Genomic DNA, 19,112 nt, shown 5'->3' with positions numbered 1-19,112 from the left:
GTATAGGAGTGGATGACGAACAAAGTAAAAAGAAATGATAATAATATAAAAAATGGAACAGCCAACGACCAGCAACCCGACCAACCAAATTCCGGGCATCCAAACACTCACACATGAGACAACAAAAGAACAACAAGCATAGATGCAGGAAAGACACAGACAGAACAACCCTGCACATGTCCGGCCATCCCACCTTTTCCAGAAAACCCCCCTAGGCGCCTTGAAACATGCATCTACATACAAAAGCCCAATGATCACCGGTTGAAGTAATCTAACGTTCCGTGTCGCCAAAATGATGAACGCAGCCGTTAATACGGGATAAAAAAAACTCGAACGATATGGTGGCAAGTAAACAGGCAGCAGAAGGTATGTTGCAAACGGACAGAAAACGAAAAAGAAACGCTGGACAGTGGAATAAACAACAGAGTTAAGGAACCGTGCTGTGGGATGCCAGGGCTGGCATCTCGGGGAATTGCACGGTTATGGTCTAGGAGCTGTGGTTGACCCCGTTAGGCTCGGAAGTGCCATTGATTAAGGGGTGGTGAGAAGAGTGATCTCCATTGACAATGTGCGATTTATCCTGGAGTGAGGCAGAGGGCTCCGGGTCGATATGCATGCTAACAAAAGTGATATTAAGACCGTGAAGATGCGGAATATGAGGGACCAGATCCATAAAATCAGAGCACTGGTTGCGTAGTTAGCTTCTATGTTTTTGCTTCTCCTTTGCAGCAGGGACAGTGACATACCTTTACCCAGAAAACATGCTCCATCTTCTCATACAATGGTTTAGTTTCCCGGTAGATGCGAGAATAATCATTTCCGCCAGCCTTGACAGGATTGAGCTGTTGAGGATTCGATAGCATGGGCCCGCTACAATCCCAGATATTGTTTCTTTGAGTAGGTGTGGCAACTCTCTTCTCCCAACTGGGGTCTACAGGTTTCGGTTAGCGCAATATTCACGCATTCGAAAGCAATCATGGAGAAACCTACATTGTGACAACTGAAGATCGTTAGTCGCAAGTAATAGAGCAACGTAGAAGTTCAGAATCCATTTCTCATTCTTCAGCTCAGGATCGCAAAGTGGCTCGAGGTCATCTCGTGTCGCTTGCAGGATGGGCATGACCCTTTTCAGGAATTCATGACTCCTAGCTCGCGGGTCATTGGCACCGATTAGGTTAGCAGCGGTGCGGAGACGATGAGGGAGGGCATCCCGCCGTCTCTGTTCTTGTTCCTCTTGTTCTCTCCGTATACGTGCCTGGCGGAGGCGTTCTTGTTCCACTCTTCGCTGGTGCTCCTCTTCTGCTTGGCGAGCTCGTCGCTGTTCTATCTCCTTGCGCTTGCGTTCCTCCTCTTGTTTTCGCTCTTCTTCCTGTTTCTTCCGCTCTACTTCCAGCCTTCTTTCTTCTTGCTCGGCTTTCTCACGTTCAACAATAGCCGCCTTTTCAGCAGCTATCTTGGCAGCTTCTGCCTCTTTCCGTGCTTTTGCTTGAGCCTTTTCCGCTGCTCTTTCAAGCTCCGCTTCCGTAGGAACATGCTCCTTCTCAGCGTATCTTTCATGCTTAGTTTTAGCCGCCGCATTGCTTTCAGATGGCGTCTCGGCTTTAACACCAGAGTCGGAAACTCTGCGTTTGATTTTAGCGGCTGTAGGGTCGCGAGAAGTAGAACGATGCTTGTCGCTATGGCTTATGGAATGTTCAGCAGCTTTAGAACCCTCTGTCTTTAAGCCGAGACTGTCACGGTGGACCGAACGCGGCTTAGAAGTTTGAGTATCGTTTTCGACCTTCGATTTAGACCCCTCAACTGTAGTTTGGGGTTGACTTAAATGCTCACTCGAAAGTATCCGTCGTTTCTTGACATGTTTCTCGCGAACCTCTTCACTCTCATTATTTCGGGGTTTGGATGGCTTTGGTGAGACACTATTTCGAGAACGTTTCAAGATAGAGTTGCGTTTCTCTGACCTTGAGCCATTATCATTTGAATCTTCGGCGATACCTGCCTTCGATACATCTTCACGACCGGAAAACGAGTCCGAAGACATCACACTTGGTCTTCGTTTGGCATGGTCTGGTGGTGGTCGTCCAGCAATGAGACGACGACGTTTGACAGGTTCTTCGCCGTGTTTATGAGGCGTGGCTTCCCGTGGGTTACGGGAGTCGGATGGCAATTTTTGTTTTCTGTCAGACTGTCCGTGATCTCTTTCATCCATTAAGCCATGAGAGTCTTCCCGGCTTGATACTTTGTTTGCAGGCAGTCTGTCCTTCGTGGAAACTACACCATCCGCTCTCTTTCTTTCTTTTTGTAGCTTCAGGTCTTTTAACCCTTCCTCGTTTTGGCGATGGGATGGAGCACCCTTACTCGAGCTCTTACGAACAACAGAAGCCGGAGACGGGGAGTCACGATCCGGTCTTTTGGCAACTTTGAGAGGATCTCGCGGCCGTCGTGGAGACCTTGACTCGCCTTTCTGGGCTTTAGGATGCGCACTGATATATTCGTCGTATGCTTCTTTCAGTAGGTCCCGCTCCAGTTCCCAGTTATCACCTCTGCGTTCTTCTGCAAGTTCAAAAAATCGACGATTCTTGTGGTCCGTACGTGTAGGGTTGAAGCCCGGTTGGTCTAACAGAAGCTTAATGACATCAATATTACCTCTTCCGATCGCTGCCAGCATGGGAGTATCATGGCCGGCTCTGTGGTTGCCATTAGTTAGAGGCTCTGGATCAGGGTCTGGGTTCCCCATTCCAAGCAAAAGTCCAAGCACTTCATCGTGACCACCTTTTGCTGCTGCAATCAGGGATTCCGTATCCGCCTTCTGGAGGATATTGAGGATGGTAGCCACTCCGGCCATGTCACCCTTTGCAGCAAAAAGTCGAAGATTTTCGAAGGTTGGTTTTGTCCACAGTAGATCATTTCGAGTAGCTTCACTCCTAACGGTTTTCCGTCGGCTATATTGCGGTGGAGGGCTCTGGGCATGGTGGGGAGGGGAGTCTGGCGAGCTTGCAGCTGATGCTCCTCTAGAACGAGGATCCTTAGTTGAGGAAGCCCCCTGTCCACTGATATCATCCGACTTCCGCCGTCTGTTACCACGGCATTTCGCCTCTGCAAGAACGCGTCGTAGTTCATGACGGTTCTCGTTGTCAGACGGAACAAGGTCGTATGGTTCATCACCCTTTGCATTGCCAACACGAGGATTTGCACCAGCATCTAAAAGTATTTTAACAACATCCAAATGCCCATTTTCCACCGCATCGATGAGGGGAGTATCACGATCAATGTTCTTGGTGTGAATATCGCAACCGGCCTCGATTAGAAATTTCACGATTTCAGCACATCCTTCAAGAGCAGCAATCTGGAGTGGCGTGTTTCCTGCATTATCGGGAACATTAAGGTCCTCTGGTCGTTCAGCCTGCCGACACTTGGCTGCTTCTATTTCCTGTGCAGCACAGGCTCTGGCAAGACGTGTTCGGCCATTCTGGTCGCGTAGCTTTTTGTTTTGTGCCTGCTTCACGGGCGAGAACGGAAAAGTGTCACAGGAGGTTAGCCGACGATTACGTGGATTAGGAGGAGGTGAACCAGCGCTTGAGGCAGAAAACGGCGAAGCTCTGCCTTCTGAAGTATGGTTCGTCTGGTCCATCAATGGTTGTGGGGGTAATTTTCTCCTCTTTTGGGTGATGGAAAGCGGAGGGGAGTGTGTAGAATCAGATGTTACCCTCTTGTGTGAGCGAATCGGGGGGGAATGAGACCTGTCCTGACGGCGGGAAGCATACAAATCAGATTTCCCAGAAGATTCATGGTCGTGGGAGTTGGATCGATAATTAAGCCTACGCCCATCGGCAGGAACATCTTTGGTGTCCACGGTTGCGCTTTCTGGTTTCCTGTGTTGATTAGACTTATCGTCCGGTTTCCGCTCAGTAGAGACATCATCACTGGGAGATGGGGGACCTTGTAGACTGGACAGCGCCTGTGGTTCGTCTATCTTTTCCTGTTTTAGGGCCGGAGACGGACTCGATGCTCGAGAACTCTGGTTACTTCGAAGGGACGACCTGGAGTCATCGTTCTCGTGGTCAGGTCGTTTCCTCTTGCCGAGTTGCCAATTACCAGGCTGGCTGAACTTGGGGGTCGTCCGTGAGGCAAGGTCCAGTCCATTCTTATCGTTTTGGCCGGGGACATGTCGAACGTAGGTCTTCCTCTTCTCTGGCGACAACTCCTCTCTGCCGGACTGGATGATAGTTTCTGCCTCAGAATCGGCCTTAACACTGACGGCGTCATCGTTTACATCCGCGTCCTCCGCCACAGGCCGTCCATCATCTCCGTTGGCAGAAGTGGCGCTCCGAGGCACGTCCAGAGCGGGTTTTGGGGCTAGGTGAATATTGGCTCTCTGATGGGAGGAGTTCAAGGTTTCCGGTAGCGAAGAGGCCGTTTCAACATCACTCATAGCGGTTGAACTGGAGATATCGAGCCTCCTTGTGGCATCCTCAGCAGAGGAGGGCTCGAGGAACCGATGGCAATGTCAGTAAAGGACGAGGGGGCGATGTTGCCTTTTGGTGACGGGCACGCTAAAAAGGGTACTTGGGAGCTGCTTTTGGCCAGCAAAAACGCGGTGCCAGGCAGCCAGGACGAATCTAGAGCAGCAGCAGTGCAATGATCAACCGATATATCGGGCCTGCAGGCCAGTCGTGGCAGCGTGTCGTGGTGGATGGACGTCGAGGTCGTCGTCTTCTTCTTTGGGGGGCAGCGAGGGAGCGAGCGATGAGCGAAGGAGGAAGAAGAGGAAGAAGTTGGTTTTGGCCTTCGCGGACGAACTTTTGCTGCGACGAGAAAAAAAGAGAGGGCGCTAGGCCAGTTCAGGGAATGGGCTAGCTGCTTTGGGATCTTACTCAGCAACAGGCCGCCAGCCAGCCAGCAGGCAGATGCGACATGCAGGGCGCGGAGGGGCGGTTAAGCAGGCATTTATTTATTATATATATATATTTATTTATTTGGCATAGTTATTTCGCGACGGTCCGGACGAGAAGACGAGGCCGGATGAAAGACGAGACGAGACGAAAAGCGCTGGGCAGTCGCGGCGTCTCCCAGTCTGCTGCCTCGAGATTTGCGTGGTGAATGACTAAAAGTAGTTACTGGTCACGTGGGCGCTTGGGTGCTTCAAGCGCGGCGAAGTCGAGGACGAAAGCAAACAAAACAACGATCCATACGTCGTGGTTCTGTCGATGTTGATGTCGTCTGCGGCGTCGAGGACTAAAAATAAATATTCTAAATTGATGACGGGCTAGGTCTATCCCTGCAGAAGACGGCGATCCAGCATGGATGGGCTCGCTGGCATGGACCTTGTCGACTGGATAAGAGGCGGATATGTGGTGCTAGCTGCCAGTGTACGAGAGCCTTGATACATATACGGAGTAACAAAGATGTTAACCGAGAAGAGCAGAAGAAGATGGATGGTGTTAATAATGGCCGAGAGTATAAAATACTGACTGCTTTGTAGGTCATGGCTGTCAACAGTCTCAAGTTCCTTCGTGACAGGTTCATTTCATACGGTGCCCGGACTCTGCCAGCATCGAAGGAGCCGAGTAGCAAACCTTCGGCAGTGGCCACCGTCTCTCCATGGAGTGGTATTGCAGGAATCCTGAACCGCGTGGCAACCTGGGATGTGCCGCATTCCTACTTTACCCATTTCTACTACTGCGCCGTCGGCGTGGCGCTCTTCTGGTGGTATCAGCTTCTGGCCAGAGGTTGGGCCTTTAAGCTCATTGCCAGCATGGTAGATCACGAAAAAAGAAAGAGTTCAATGTCCTTTAACCAGATATTCCTTTGCTGGACGCTTTTTACCATCCAGGCCTGCCGTCGACTCTACGAGTGCCTCTCATTTGTGAAGCCCTCGCAGGCAAGGATGCACGTCGGGCATTGGCTCTACGGATTTACCTATTATATCGTCATGGGAGTCGCTATTTGGATTGAAGGAACAAGTAGGATTTTCTACCTTTTTTTATTTGATTGAACAAGGATCTAACTTGAAACTTAAGCAACTCTACTCTCAACTAATAGTCCATTGGGCGATGCTGCTATGACGGCGCCTTCCCTGAGGTCATTGATCTTTATCCCGGTGTTCATATTTGCTTCTGGGATACAGTATGACTGCCACGAGTATCTGGCATCCCTTGTTAAATATACCCTCCCGGTGCATCCCGCGTTCGTCAACATAATATCTCCACACTACACCGCGGAATGCATGATATACCTTTCGTTAAGCTTCCTTGCTGCACCCCCAGGATCGATTGTCAACAGTACCATCTTTTCCGCCGTAATTCTCACTGCAGTGCAGTTGGGTACTTCAGCAGCAGCTACCAAGAAGTGGTATAGCGAGAAGTTCGGGAAGGAAAAGGTCAAGGATAGATGGGTCATGCTACCCCTTATATGGTAGACTAACAGATGTCTTCTATCGCCGTCACTTACTTAGAAACCTTAGACTATTTCCCAGCTTTGATACCTTTAGCACATCCCTATATGTCAGACTAATTCGTGTCTGTCTTTCGTATTTCCCCGTTCCGAAGAGCTGGCTGTCACCCAAATTACCCCAATTACATATCGTGTCCGGCCCAAGGTCTTCGTCAGACGTTTTTTCTGCAATCCCATGCAAAAAATCAGAGTATAACGTCCCCGTGGTAATCAGCAGACTTCGTCTTTCCTGCAAGATTCGAAACCGTGGAGCAATCTGGCCTCTCACCGCCTCTTTCTCCACTGAAGGGAGTTCTGGAGCAGGTAGATCGTTTGGTCTCTTATCATAGATATCTAAGATAATCGGCGCCGCAAGACTCACTGTCGCCACGATAGGATAGTACGCTGAACCATCTTCATGAGGCATTATTCCTTGCCCTGGCTGGTACTCGTTGATAAGTACATGATTGGGCGATTTGTGAGGAGACTCGGCAAAGATGCATAAATCTCGAAACCGAGAGGCAATGGGACTCTCCAGCCAGTCTGGTAGCGGTGAGGCCAGCAGGGTATTGGATTTACTGAGCACAGACGGCCACGTCTGTAGCCGCCGTCGGGATAACTGTGTCCATCTAGGGGCTGGAACAGACGTTATCTGTACCCGTATTAGTAACTCTGGCAAACATTAACTCGACTCTTTTATCGCCTACAAATTTTCGGGCCTCATGTGTCAAGACAGACAAGCTACTTACTTTGCTTAAAAGAATCCCCTCCTCGTCCTCTGAAATGAAATCGGGAATATAATATGCCGTATCTGGAAGCTGGTTTATTTTGTGCCTCTCCAAGCCTCCTGAGCCATCTAGTAGCCCCTCCGCCATGTTTCTCATAATAGTTAACTACCAACCTCCACGGGTTCTCTGGATATGATTGCGGTAGTTACGCAACTTGGCTGGATTGTCTTGATAGTTTATACAACAAGTTGCACAGTAAACGACAGCTTACTGATGCAGGCATGTTATTATCATGAAAGTTTTGTTTGCTGTGAAGTTGGTCGTTAGTAGTTAGTTAATTAAGCATGTTTTTTGGTTGGTCACATGTCCAATCGGCTTTATCGTCGACATCCATCGCGTTGAATATTTTCTGTTTGCTCAACTTCCTTGAGTCGCTGATATTTGTGCGATGCTCTTGTCTCTGTTAACTACCTTGATGAAAATAGTCTTAACGGACGAGCGAGGAATGGCTCGGTTCGTCATGGGAAACCTGGGATACTAACAAATGTCTGCCACGCCGAAATTACCGTCGAGCACGACTCAAGAATGAGTTATTACCAGCGCGCAGGCACCGTCAGCAAATGTTCTTATACGATGTAAAAGGAGAGCATTATCTCTCCTGGATCTCGTTCGAATCATGGCGACCCATGCAATTTCGTCACATTTAGCTAGCCTCTGTGCCAGCGTGCATCAATGCGACTGTCAGAAGAGAAGCTTAACACTTCACACTTCTTGAAGGCATCTCTTGGAATTTACTTCCCCGTTTTCGGTGTCTACGAAAGGCCTTGGATGCTCTCGGAGGGTAGCAGTGCTATTCACTGCTATTAAAGAGGCTGGGAGCGGCTGGTCTGTTCTCGTGAGCAACCCTGCTGGTTCTTTTCTTAACCACAGGCATAGTTAAATACGAGATCACATCTGTGGCTCCCTAGATATCTCGGGCTGCATGAAGTAAGTAAAGTAGTTACCTTGTCGAAGATACCACGCGCCTAAGGAAAGGGATCTGGGATCCGATTGTACCTAACTTGGGTCTCAACAGCCGTTTTGACCAGTTTCACTACTAAGCCATCTAGTGTGGCTGTTTTGTCCCGGAGAACCACGGCCATGCAACGGATGTCTCGCCAACAGATTGCTGGAACGATGTGGCAATCACTTCGTTTTGGAATAGCATCTGGGTATTATTACAACATGCCCTGTGGCCGATCAGTTCCGGGATGCTGGGGGTGCCGGGGACCATTTACCAATAAGCACAACAATTGTTCACTCGGTAGTTCCAAGAATGGGATGAGGGATGCCGCAGTGGTTTCAGTTGCCTGCTATACATAGCAATATCCAACTTGCGCTTCCAGTGAAATATTATACAACGATGCAACGGTATCAGAATGGAAACGCTCCAGCGGGGCTTTATTTTATTCTCTGTATAAGACCCATAGCATCAAATCCATCTCTTTCGACCCTTTGGGCTTCGCTGGACGTTGGAACGGGAAATGTTAGCAACCTAGTGGTGACCGACCATCAAACCAACATTTATCATGCATAGCGCAACATCCAGTTGGGCATCCCAATATGACGCGACATGGATGTTTTATGCTATTTACTGCGATTCCCTGCACATGAAATACCCATGATATTCGGCAAGTAGCTCAGCCCCTTTTTGTTGTTATTATATTTGGAACCCGAGATGGCCGTGTTGTGGGTAGTAAGTTTTCATTTCGATGTCGTCCATAGTGAAAATGGGCATTCTCCTACATATACTATTCTTGCTATCGCATAGCGCCATACGCAGTTTGGCTTTGGACTGCCGTCCAGTGCGCATCGATGGGCCATCAGTGGGTCAGCGCTCTAATTACACCTGGGAAGAAGGGCTTCCGATACAGTTTGGAGGATGGTCGGATGAAGAGATAAAAACTTGTATTGGGGTAGCAGATGCAGACGATATATGGCTAGTGTCGGAGGATCTAGACTGCCCAGTCGTATGGCCAGTATCTGGTATGTCAGAGCAGTCAGTCATTACAGGTTTGGAATATCTTGACAAATTCCTTCAGAGGGGATAAAAAATATAGAAACGTCCTACAACACCCATATAGGTACCTTCTTACCGAAGGGGGACCTTAAATGGTCACCATTCCATTTCGATCTCAGAAAACAAGCCGACGTGTGGTATGTGGATGAGAAATTGTTTGCAAGGTCTCAAGCGTTCTTTATCCATGATGGCGGTGACGGGGCAACCACACTATATACCACCATCACCAGCACGTCAACCTCAAGCTATACTACATCAACAACTGCCGCGTCAACATCGGCATCAGAAAGCTCCGTACGAACGATTGCGACCGTTGTAGTAACGCGGACACTGGAACCTACTGCAACAGGCCTGGTACTCATTGATCATGAGGGGGCGGGCCTCAGCACCGGGGTGAAAGCAGGCATTGGGACAGGTGTGGCTCTAGGTTCAATTGCTATCGCAGCTGCGGTATATATATTTATACTACTTCGACGGCGGCGGAATTCGGATAAAGTCATCCCAATGGTCAGCAGCGAGGACTCGAATAAGTACTCACCCCCTGGGCCACCGGAGATGCATGACGAAGTACCGGGTTCACTTCCTGTCGTTAGCGAGACAAACGATCCCCAGAAGAGACCTGCCAGCGAGATGCTCGGATCGATACCGGTGGGAAAGCCGACCGGCAGGGTTGGTGATGATATAGTGCATCATGAGTTGCCATAATGGGTGCCATAGTTTGGTTTTATTTTAAGGAGCGGTTTCTTCATGGCTTATCACTTTCGATGTATATATTAAGTTCTGGTTTGCTTTATTGTGTGAACCATCATCGAAATTTTTAATTCCTAAAAAGATACCTAATGTCAACGTCTTCAGACAACATAACGCTCTATTCGTTCTTTATATATATAGAAATACGGCTGAAGATTGCGTAAAGACGAAACACATTTTGAAGTCCTTAACAGTCTCATAACTATTACAGTGGTTCTCACTTTACTTGGGGGGCTTTTAGTTTCTTAGCTTCTTTTCTGAAGCGGAGACCTTCTCTATCTAGTTACGCTGTACCTGAAATACTCTAGCGGCTATGACAGCTAGTTGGACAGTTAAACTGGTTTCTCAACTACCTAGGTATATAGGGAACCCTAGAACGCCCAAGTAAATAATTGCTAGCTGGTACATAGTTCTAAATCGTTAGTTAGTTAACTAGCTAGTTAAATCTATTTAGTCAGCTGCTGGTGGGTGTGGGTTTCAACTCCACCTCTTCATCAACAACCATATCAAGGTCAATACATGCGAGATTCTTCCACTGGCGACTTGCTATCACCGAAGTTGTAATCGAACTTTATACTTATACCTGACTTCGCCAAATTCACCGCATAGGACCCTTCTATTGCTACCAGTAACACCTATCTCCACATTTTGCCAATGGCGCCAAAGAACAAGGGAGGTGATAGCAAGGGGGCAGGCGGGAAAGGCAAGGGGAAAGGAAAAGAATCAGAGAGTTCAGACATTGGTAAAGGAAAAGGACTGAAGGCAGCTAATTCTATAAACGTTCGACATATCCTTGTACGTCGTGAATATATCCGATTTACCCAAGTCGATACACCTGTTGTGGGGAGAAATATACCCAATGGGTTAAAGATATAGCCGGGCGAGGAAGGCTGGCTCGAGTCTTGACTATTTACTTACTATATACTGTGGACAGTGCGAGAAACACTCGAAGAAGGAAGAAGCCCTGGAAAAATTACGAGCAGGAGTCAAGTTTGATGAAGTTGCTCGAGAGTTTTCGGAGGATAAGGCGAGACAAGGTACAATGTGTTTGATTGACAAGTTCGATGCTGCCGCTTGTTTGTTTGGATATTGCATAAAGAGTAACTTCTAACGCTACTACTTATAGGCGGATCACTTGGGTGGAAAGTTAGGGGTAGCTTGGATGCTGCGTTTGAGAAAGCAGCGTACGAATTAGAACCAAGCACAACAGGAAGCCCAAAATATGTCGAAGTGAAGACAGGATTTGGTTACCATATTATCATGGTAGAGGGAAGGAAATAAGCAAATGATGCAAAGGGGACGCTACAACATCAGCTGCATTAGTCTGAACAGATATTAATTTAGGGTATTTGAAACGTATAAATCAACTATATACATGAATGTGAAGTCTGGTCTATTGTTAATGAAACGTCTTGTCTAAAGAAAGTGGCGGTAGAAGGATGTATATGGATCAAAGACGATCCACGGAGACACCATAGTCAAATATGGTAATAACGTCGTAAGTTCCCCAGTGGGCAGCAGTCGGTGTGGATTATGTATCTAAAGGGATTTTCCCGCTTTAGCCTTCTCACGGAGCTTCTTCTCCTTTTCCTTCCTCTGAACCCAAGCCTCAGCTCCAATTCCGCCAAATACCAAACCAACACCCACCCACTGGCCTCCACTCAACTGGTGGCCAAACCATACAACACTGAGAAGCATTGTTAACATCTTCCTGGTCAGCGTTACCGTCACCAAAAGGAGGGAAGAGAAGTGAGCCAAGGTATAGAAAATGAACAACTGGCCAAATGCACCACAGGCAGCGAATGCAACCACATCTTTAGCAGCTTCTGGGTGTCGAGAGAGAAACGCTATGGCGGACGAAAGTTCAGATGTTTGAGATGGAGGGATTGGTAGAGGTAGTAGTGGTAAAATAGATGTTGAGAGGTGAGGCACAATGACAAGATAAGCACTCGTGAGAATGGTGGATATGAAATTTTGAGCTACCATCATCTGGGGCCCGCTGAATTTGCCGTAAAGCTTTGGAGACGTAAAGATATGATCTTGCGTTGTGTTTGTGAGGCCATCCAGAAGAAGATTAATGAAGAGAAGGAAGAGACCGAATAGAGACGACGAATTTGGTCCCTTAGATCTACTACTCTTCTTTGCCGTGCCGGGATGGTGTAGAGTAAAGGTCGCTACCCCAATAGTAAGGAGGAGGATAACACCATACTTATATAGGGGATAGCGTTTTTGGAAAATAGTCAGGTGAAGAAACATGACTGGCAATAACTTGCAGGATTTTGCCAATGTAAAGGTGACATAGTCGATATGTGCGAGACTGGCATATCCGAAAGGAGAGGCGAGAGAGGTCGACAAGCTGACAAGTATCAAAGGAATGAGAATCCGACTGGTTGGGAAAATGGATGGTGTGCTCATCCCGCGAGGAGTTGAGAAATAGAGATAACAGGAGCCCGTGATGACCGCGAAAAATGATTGTATAGTATTTAAAACGAGTGAGAAAGTAAACCTTTCTGTTTGGGGGTTCGGGACCGCGGAAGTAGGTGGATGCACAGGATAATACGTGGTGGTGATTGCCTCTTGAAGCACTCCCCATGAAAGGCTACAAACAAGCAGTGTTAGGGAACTATATTTCGGAAGCACAATACACTCGGCGGGCTACTTACAATGATGCATAGATGCCAGTCACGCAGATCACCAGCTGCAGAAGCCCGGCTTGGGATGGCTCTGAAGTAGTCCGGATCGGCGGCTTTCCTTTCTCTAACTGTTGAATTGCACCATTTGTTGAATCAACATTCATATCTGGAATGTCCTTGGGAGCATGCATGATTCCACCGGAGGGCACCCGTTGAACGGGAACCTTTTGTTTCTCACGCGCCATTGACGATGTGTGAATCGATAAAAAGGGCTAAAGAGTCTAACCGTCCCATTAACAGAGAAGATGACGAAAAAAAAAAGTTGAGAAAAACGAAAGGTAGAAAGGAATACTGAAGCAATAAATAAAATACAGGAGGCACAAATTAAGTCTAGAGTGATTTGTTGCTTCGGTCTTTCTCTTGTTCGGGCGATGACGATCTTGAAATCTGTCCAGTACCTTACTTATCGATTACATAATAGGCGCTAAAGGCTTATCAGATGGAGTTTTAATCGATATCAAAACTTTATTTCATTTTCGCGGCTGCTTCGGCTTTTTATTAACTTAGGTACTCGACAACACCCAACTTACGGCTGCGTTCACGCTATTCAGGCGAGCAGATTAAAGGGTATATGGCTCAACCAACTTAGCATTTGACCTTTAAGTCTGTATTACATGTTGATTTCTTGGATCTCGCATCATTATCCCAAAGATGTCGGGCCACCCTCCAGCAATAGCGCCGTCAGCCGTCACGACGCTGATTTCCTCGCAACCACGAACCCCCCCACCACATGTGGCTCTCTCACTCGAGATTCTTCATAATCTCGAACACCAGCACCAATGGAAACATTTAAAAATTCATGAACCCTTCTCTCTTTCCCAGAAACAGTCCATGCCGTTGATATCTGGCACCCCTCCTCAACCCATTTACATCCACCCGGATGAACAGGCGTACCTGTTGGAGCACAGTATTCCTATGAAAGATATACCAGTAGATAGGGAATGGGTAATTCCAACAGCACAGGGAGAGAAATGGACATTAAGTCGACTAGCTGGCCTACATGACTCTTTGCCTAGTCGGGCTGAGGACTTTCCGCATGATTCAGTCGACTTGGAAGAAGCGACCAAGAGCATGCAAGAGTATGTAAAGCTCAAAAAGGAAAAGCCTTGGGGAGGGAAGAGAGCTTTACTTGCAATGGTAAATCGAGGCTTGGGTGGAGATGGCACTGTTGTATATTACGTGACGATGGAGGGAACACCGAAGCCGAGGCAAAACTAGACAAACTTTCAAATGGCCCTACAGAGTCTTCCTTGTGTGAGACACACTATGGAAATGGTCGCCGGATCATGAGTGAATAACAAGGATTTGGAGTTCACCTAGATATATATGAACTAATCTGCCCGACTACCATGGTTGTTGTACAATGAAAAGGATTGACATAATAAAAAAAAAAAAAAAAGCGAAAAAACAACCATGCCGCCCTGAATATTATGAAACCGCCGAGTTCGCCAACAGGGTATATATAAAATGCGTAACGAATGCCGAAAAATCAAAAGTGGTGAAAAGGGTCAAGGACGCTGATGCTAATTATCGATAAGAACCCTCTCCTGGTCCCGCTGGCAACTCGAACAATACTCCTTATACCACTTTTCAATTTCTCTCTTGTTTCCAGATAAAATCTGTTTTCGAATACCCAAAACTCCGTCATAGTCGTCATTATCGTGATATTGTATACGCTCTTTGAGCATTATATCAAGCATGGCGCATCTCCCGGTTTCTCGACGAAGCCATCGTTCCCACTCCAAGTGAAGAACTTCCTTCTCGATGCTATTCACCACCTTTAGGCCCACAAGGAGGTTGTGGCGATAGGACCCAAGTCTTTCCCGAGTACGTTGGAGCCGGTAGGCTGCGTTACGTGATATTTTATTCTGAGTAGGTGTGCTTGATGGCGGTAACAGTAAGTCATTTCTTGTTAATCCGTTCTCTTCACGGAATGTTGAAAAACTATGGAGTGTTAGCAAATCTAAATTCTATATTTTGAATAGGGAGTGACTAACCAAATGCTAGTATTGAAGCCCTGAATCCCTACCGAATCCGGAACAGCGTCATTTAAATCTTTAAGATAGACTGCTTTGCCCATCACTATGTTTGGACGAACACCAAGGCGGGCCATGAATTTACCCGCGTTGCGTTCTTGCCACCAATCCATTGTATCACGCCATGAGTGAAACCCATTAGCGAGAATACTGAGTATCAATAGCAATAGAATAGTCTTATTGGCATTAGATACTTTCCAAATCCATCGAAGCAGGGCCCAGAACCAGATAATCAAGGACGATGCTGCGGATTGGAATAACGATCCAGATGTTTCTAGTAGCAGTGGCAGCAAACCACTCTGCTTTAATGGGCGCTGTAGCTGTAACCGAACTCTCTCAGAAACCGTAATGTTGGAAGTTTCTGTCTGATGGCCAATGTTACCAAACATGGAAATTGCGCTTTTCGTTGTAGGATACGGCCCAAGTCGTTTTACTTGGTCTGATACTAGGTCGATCAGATCTAGTGAGCTTTGTTCTAGCTCCTTCATTGCCTGCCGTTCGATTATACCTTGATGTGCGTTAACTATGCAAAATCTAACGCGTGAAGGAATACTGGGAGACTTACTGCTGATAAGATATGGCTGCGATATCCACTCAACCTTGGTGAATATAGCCAGCTTGCATTTAGATTTGGAAACATAGGTGATGACAGCTTTGCTAACGAGCCTAAATTGCCGCTTGAATGGTAGATGCCAGGGAGTGCGTTTGTCCGTGACAACATAGCAAAGGTGGTCGTTAAATACATCTATTATTTGGTAATCACAGACGTCTGCGAGGTGGGATCGCCCTAGATGATATAGAATATTAGTTGAGTGGGAAAATTTATAGTGTTGGGGAAATCTTACCGAAAGTATCAACCATGCGAATTTGATACGCCATCTCACGTCGAAGGTGAGAGGAAGGTAAAGTGACCCAAGGCCCTTGCTTGATATCTTCATACCATTAGCTGTAAAACATCATATGGTAGGATAGGAGTCACATACTCTGCGCTCTTCTTTGGTGCTGAGACAGTTGCCAAATAGGACTATTATCTCCGAATAGCACGAGGAATAAAGCTTTGGGGCTCATGTTAACGTATTGCTCAGCAGCAAGGTTAAGGGAGCCTTGTGGTTCATATATGACTGGCTGTGAAGGCAATCTTATACGAGAAGCTTGTGTGGCAGGGTTCTGCTTGGTGGGATCGATATCCAGGTCGTGGTCAATGTATGTGCTGGCTTTCAGCAATTTCTCTGGTTTTGGTACCATGGTACCGTCATCAGCTGGGGTGTTCAAAGATACATTTTCCCAACTGTCCATACTAGGTGTTCTTGTCGGACCAGTGGTTTCCAGCTTAATAAGTGTGTTAATTACTGTTTCTAAGCCCGCTGGGTTATCCAGAGCAGCGTTGGTGACAAGGTAATTCAGTCTTCTTTGCAGCAATTTCAAGGGCTCCAAGAATGTTTTTACCCCTAGACGTCCAGGGATATCGCTGCCTTTTTCAGGAACAACATGAAGATATAAGAAGTCACAATCCCTTCCCGGTGCTGCCGTAACCTCGGTTATACTGCGTAGATTGGCGCAGGTGGTTAAAACAAGGCCAAGATGGTTGCTATAGAAATAGATGTTGTGAGTAGTTGCAAAGGCTCTTCCCGGGAAATCTTGTTGATCATTTGGGCTAAATGTGGCCCTGAAAACAAGAACAAGACTTTCGTTTCTGGGTATATGTGGGAAAAGTAGGCGGAATTGAGAGTTGTGGGGTCTGAGTTGCTGTGGATAGTAAGATGGGTAGTCATGAGGCGCTGTGACGGTATCTGGATGGAATGCTCCAGTATCTCCAAGGCTGACCGTAGCCCTATGACGTGTCATAGATGTACGACCTTGAGGGTTACCTGTAGAGCTAGAGGGGGTATCTGGAGTTATTTCAACCTGAATTTGCCTCGTTAGCTTGGGATATGAGGATAGAGAACGGTAGGGGAAAAGCATACTACGGGCTGATTAGGAGTACTCGCAGGGGCTCCAGGCGGTTCTTCTCGTTGGAGCTGATTCACCATTGCCCATTGTGAACTTCCCCATAAATTGGCCATCATTCCAGTGGGTATCGAACTTGCGATATCACCTGGTCCCATACCAATGCCTCTCTCGGCGCTGACCATAATAGCCACTCTACTCATATTCGTAGGTGCAGGAGGGTTAACTAATGTTGATGGCGCAAGGGAGGTTTGGCTGCGATCTCCTTTAGAGGCACCTCTTGATTTGCCGCTCTCGACATTGCCATCCTTTGCAAAGGGAACAGATGTGACAGGGAACATACTATGGCTCGCGGATATCAGGCTAGCAATACCACTCGATGGTTGCGCAGGTGAAGGTGGCACAAGAAGAGGCGAAGTTGGATTTTGCTTTCGGTGGATATCTAACTTCTGGATTATCCTTGAGGTGTGATCCCGACCAGCACCGTCAGCGTCTCTGTCCGGCCCGGTAGATCGTCTAGAGTGAGAGAAATCACCACTGCTCCTGACACCTAGAGCATCTAAATCTAGTAAAGGTGCGGTGGCCCCGCGTTCAACAGCAGGCAGCTCCTCAGTGGTGTTCGGAGTCAAAGAGTCAGAAGGATCCGCAGCAAATTCAGGGGCAGGGGGTTGTGAGATTGCAAACGCTGGATCTGGTGATTTCGATTTTGAAGCCGCTGACATCTCTGAGCTAGGGCTTTCAAGAGCTTTTCGTTTAGCAGCTTCAAATGACCCTATCCAGTCTGTGAGTTCTTTTTGAGTCTCTCCTTGTAGTAGGATTGTGTTGCTCTTGGTCTTAACCTCGAAACAGAAACGGCGTTCTTCTTGAAAAGCTGGACGGATGCTGCAAAGCAATACGCCTATTCGTTCACTCTCTTCCACTCCGCCAGTCCTAGGATTCTGAACCAGACAGCCAAATATTCCATTCTTCAAAAAAGCCCAACGCCGCACCCAAAGTGTCCTCGTTGGCTTTCCGGTGAGGACCCTTAGGTTAAGCCACCCTTGCTTTTCCGGTAGGAAAACATGGCTCTCAGCAAGTTTGACGGATGCAGGTCCGTGTGAGCCAAGGTATGGCACTGTGGATATAGAATAATCGTCCAGTTCTCTTGAAGGTCTCGTAGAATACTCAACCGTCTCTTCAATTTGTTTCCTTGCAATCAGCAGATCCCTGCGGGCAGACTTCTCCCCTGCCTCCAACTCATGGGTCCATCCTTTTGTTCGTTCCATCTCCTGCCCATATTTGGTGAAGGTAGCCGAGGATGCATCCCTGACAACCCGGAATTCCCGCCACTGGTCAAAAAACACTTTAACAAGAAGCTTTTCCAGTGCAACCTTGAGCTGTGGAGCTTGTACAGAGAAGTCCATGGAGGCTTTGAGGTATGCTTTTCTGGCCTCATGGAGTTGGAATGCATCTTCCCTCAAAGAAGACGGCTCTTTTGATTTTCCCTGGGAGGAATATCTTGCTTGTAGCTGATCAAACTGCTTCTGAGTCTGTTCAAGGACCCTTCGTAGCTCCTGTACAGGTGTTAACGGAGAGTAGCGATATGTCTATATAGGGGTTGTATATCCGACCTTGAATGCTCGTATATCTCCCTGCATGAACGCCCTGATGGGTTCTGCAACCTGTACCTCGAACCGCTTGGTTGCATTTATCATTCCAGACCAGCTATCTCTAAAGCACTCCCCGTAACGTTTCATTGCGAGTAAAGCGTAGTCTTGATCGAGGATGGCTTCGGAGATATTGGGCGGGGAGGTGATATGAGCAAGGATTCCGTTCGATATGTTCTCCAGCGACGCCAGCTCGGACGTAAGCCGCCCTGTAGTTTTGATATAATTGTCGAGCCATCTTTCCATATAATCTATCTGCTCGGAGAAATGTACCGTCGTAGCTCGAAAACTCGGTGAATCAAGAGCGGCTTCCTTTAGAACTACGGGCCTAGATTACAGGGTTAGCTTCATCCTAGCAAGTTACTTCGTTCCGGATTCAAACGTCTAGGCACGATAGTCTGCACTCACACGACATTCACCAGTTTCCCTTCCTGTGGTATCGAGAGTTGTATATGTGACGCCATCTGGACAACTTCCTCCGATCTAAAAACTCCCGATACACCAAGGAATTCGGCCGCGATCAGCGAACCTCCGCCGTAGAGGACTTGGGATCAGCAAGAGGAGGTAGGATTAATGTGAAGGAAATATATTAAATCGGGAAGACCTGTTGTCATGTCTTTGCAACCACACGACGAGGCTTTACCTTTCTGACCGCTCAAACATGTCAACGTCAAGGAAGCTTAAGTAGGTTAAGTTGGATGAGTCAGCGAACCGGTGAGCTTTAAGGCTGACTACGTCATTGGTCAAGACCGCATGGGCTTTTGGCCCACCACAAGGGTATAAAAAAAAAAACTTCTGATAGAGCAGGAGGCCGAGTCTGACGG

At 47.4% G+C, this 19,112-nt stretch overlaps 8 protein-coding genes across 10 annotated transcripts; 4 read left to right on the top strand and 4 right to left on the bottom strand.

The window, feature by feature from the left end:
* Positions 1–487: 487 nt before the first annotated feature.
* On the bottom strand, positions 488–4,429 carry TERG_00445 (uncharacterized protein; the record flags this gene model as incomplete). 3 transcript variants are annotated; one of them, XM_003238405.1, is made up of 3 exons in its annotated part: positions 488–685; positions 747–931; positions 991–4,429. In XM_003238405.1, 3 exons carry the CDS (start codon positions 4,427–4,429, stop codon positions 488–490), a joined length of 3,822 nt encoding a protein of 1,273 aa, XP_003238453.1. The 3 variants fall into 3 exon arrangements, with proteins under 3 accessions (XP_003238453.1, XP_047605108.1, XP_047605109.1); XM_047749099.1 differs by lacking the exon at positions 488–685 and having other exon boundaries at positions 705–931; XM_047749100.1 differs by lacking the exons at positions 488–685; positions 747–931 and having other exon boundaries at positions 932–4,429.
* An 868-nt stretch (positions 4,430–5,297) lies between these two features.
* Positions 5,298–6,415, top strand: TERG_00444 (uncharacterized protein; the record flags this gene model as incomplete). Its single annotated transcript, XM_003238404.1, has 3 exons — positions 5,298–5,366; positions 5,480–5,960; positions 6,018–6,415. 3 exons carry the CDS (start codon positions 5,298–5,300, stop codon positions 6,413–6,415), a joined length of 948 nt encoding a protein of 315 aa, XP_003238452.1.
* Positions 6,416–6,439: 24 nt separating this feature from the next.
* Positions 6,440–6,856, bottom strand: TERG_00443 (uncharacterized protein; the record flags this gene model as incomplete). Its single annotated transcript, XM_003238403.2, has 1 exon — positions 6,440–6,856. The coding sequence occupies one exon, from the start codon at positions 6,854–6,856 to the stop codon at positions 6,440–6,442; it is 417 nt and encodes a 138-aa protein (XP_003238451.2).
* A 2,070-nt stretch (positions 6,857–8,926) lies between these two features.
* TERG_00442 (uncharacterized protein) lies at positions 8,927–9,921 on the top strand (the record flags this gene model as incomplete). Its single annotated transcript, XM_003238402.1, has 2 exons — positions 8,927–9,182; positions 9,239–9,921. The coding sequence occupies 2 exons, from the start codon at positions 8,927–8,929 to the stop codon at positions 9,919–9,921; spliced, it is 939 nt and encodes a 312-aa protein (XP_003238450.1).
* Positions 9,922–10,620: 699 nt separating this feature from the next.
* Positions 10,621–11,077, top strand: TERG_00441 (peptidyl-prolyl cis-trans isomerase pin4; the record flags this gene model as incomplete). Its single annotated transcript, XM_003238401.2, has 2 exons — positions 10,621–10,761; positions 10,901–11,077. 2 exons carry the CDS (start codon positions 10,621–10,623, stop codon positions 11,075–11,077), a joined length of 318 nt encoding a protein of 105 aa, XP_003238449.2.
* Positions 11,078–11,505: 428 nt separating this feature from the next.
* Positions 11,506–12,844, bottom strand: TERG_00440 (uncharacterized protein; the record flags this gene model as incomplete). The annotated part of the gene is made up of 2 exons (XM_003238400.1): positions 11,506–12,565; positions 12,630–12,844. 2 exons carry the CDS (start codon positions 12,842–12,844, stop codon positions 11,506–11,508), a joined length of 1,275 nt encoding a protein of 424 aa, XP_003238448.1.
* Positions 12,845–13,310: 466 nt separating this feature from the next.
* TERG_00439 (uncharacterized protein) lies at positions 13,311–13,877 on the top strand (the record flags this gene model as incomplete). Its single annotated transcript, XM_003238399.1, has 1 exon — positions 13,311–13,877. The coding sequence occupies one exon, from the start codon at positions 13,311–13,313 to the stop codon at positions 13,875–13,877; it is 567 nt and encodes a 188-aa protein (XP_003238447.1).
* Positions 13,878–14,182: 305 nt separating this feature from the next.
* Positions 14,183–18,752, bottom strand: TERG_00438 (uncharacterized protein; the record flags this gene model as incomplete). Its single annotated transcript, XM_047747595.1, has 8 exons — positions 14,183–14,603; positions 14,657–15,203; positions 15,261–15,482; positions 15,541–15,627; positions 15,679–16,600; positions 16,660–18,228; positions 18,253–18,616; positions 18,697–18,752. 8 exons carry the CDS (start codon positions 18,750–18,752, stop codon positions 14,183–14,185), a joined length of 4,188 nt encoding a protein of 1,395 aa, XP_047603555.1.
* Positions 18,753–19,112: the final 360 nt, after the last annotated feature.

This window comes from Trichophyton rubrum, assembly GCF_000151425.1.
Source record: "Trichophyton rubrum CBS 118892 genomic scaffold supercont2.1, whole genome shotgun sequence".
In the NCBI taxonomy this organism is placed as follows: Eukaryota; Fungi; Ascomycota; class Eurotiomycetes; order Onygenales; family Arthrodermataceae; genus Trichophyton; species Trichophyton rubrum.
This window is presented reverse-complemented; position numbering and strand designations above follow the sequence as displayed.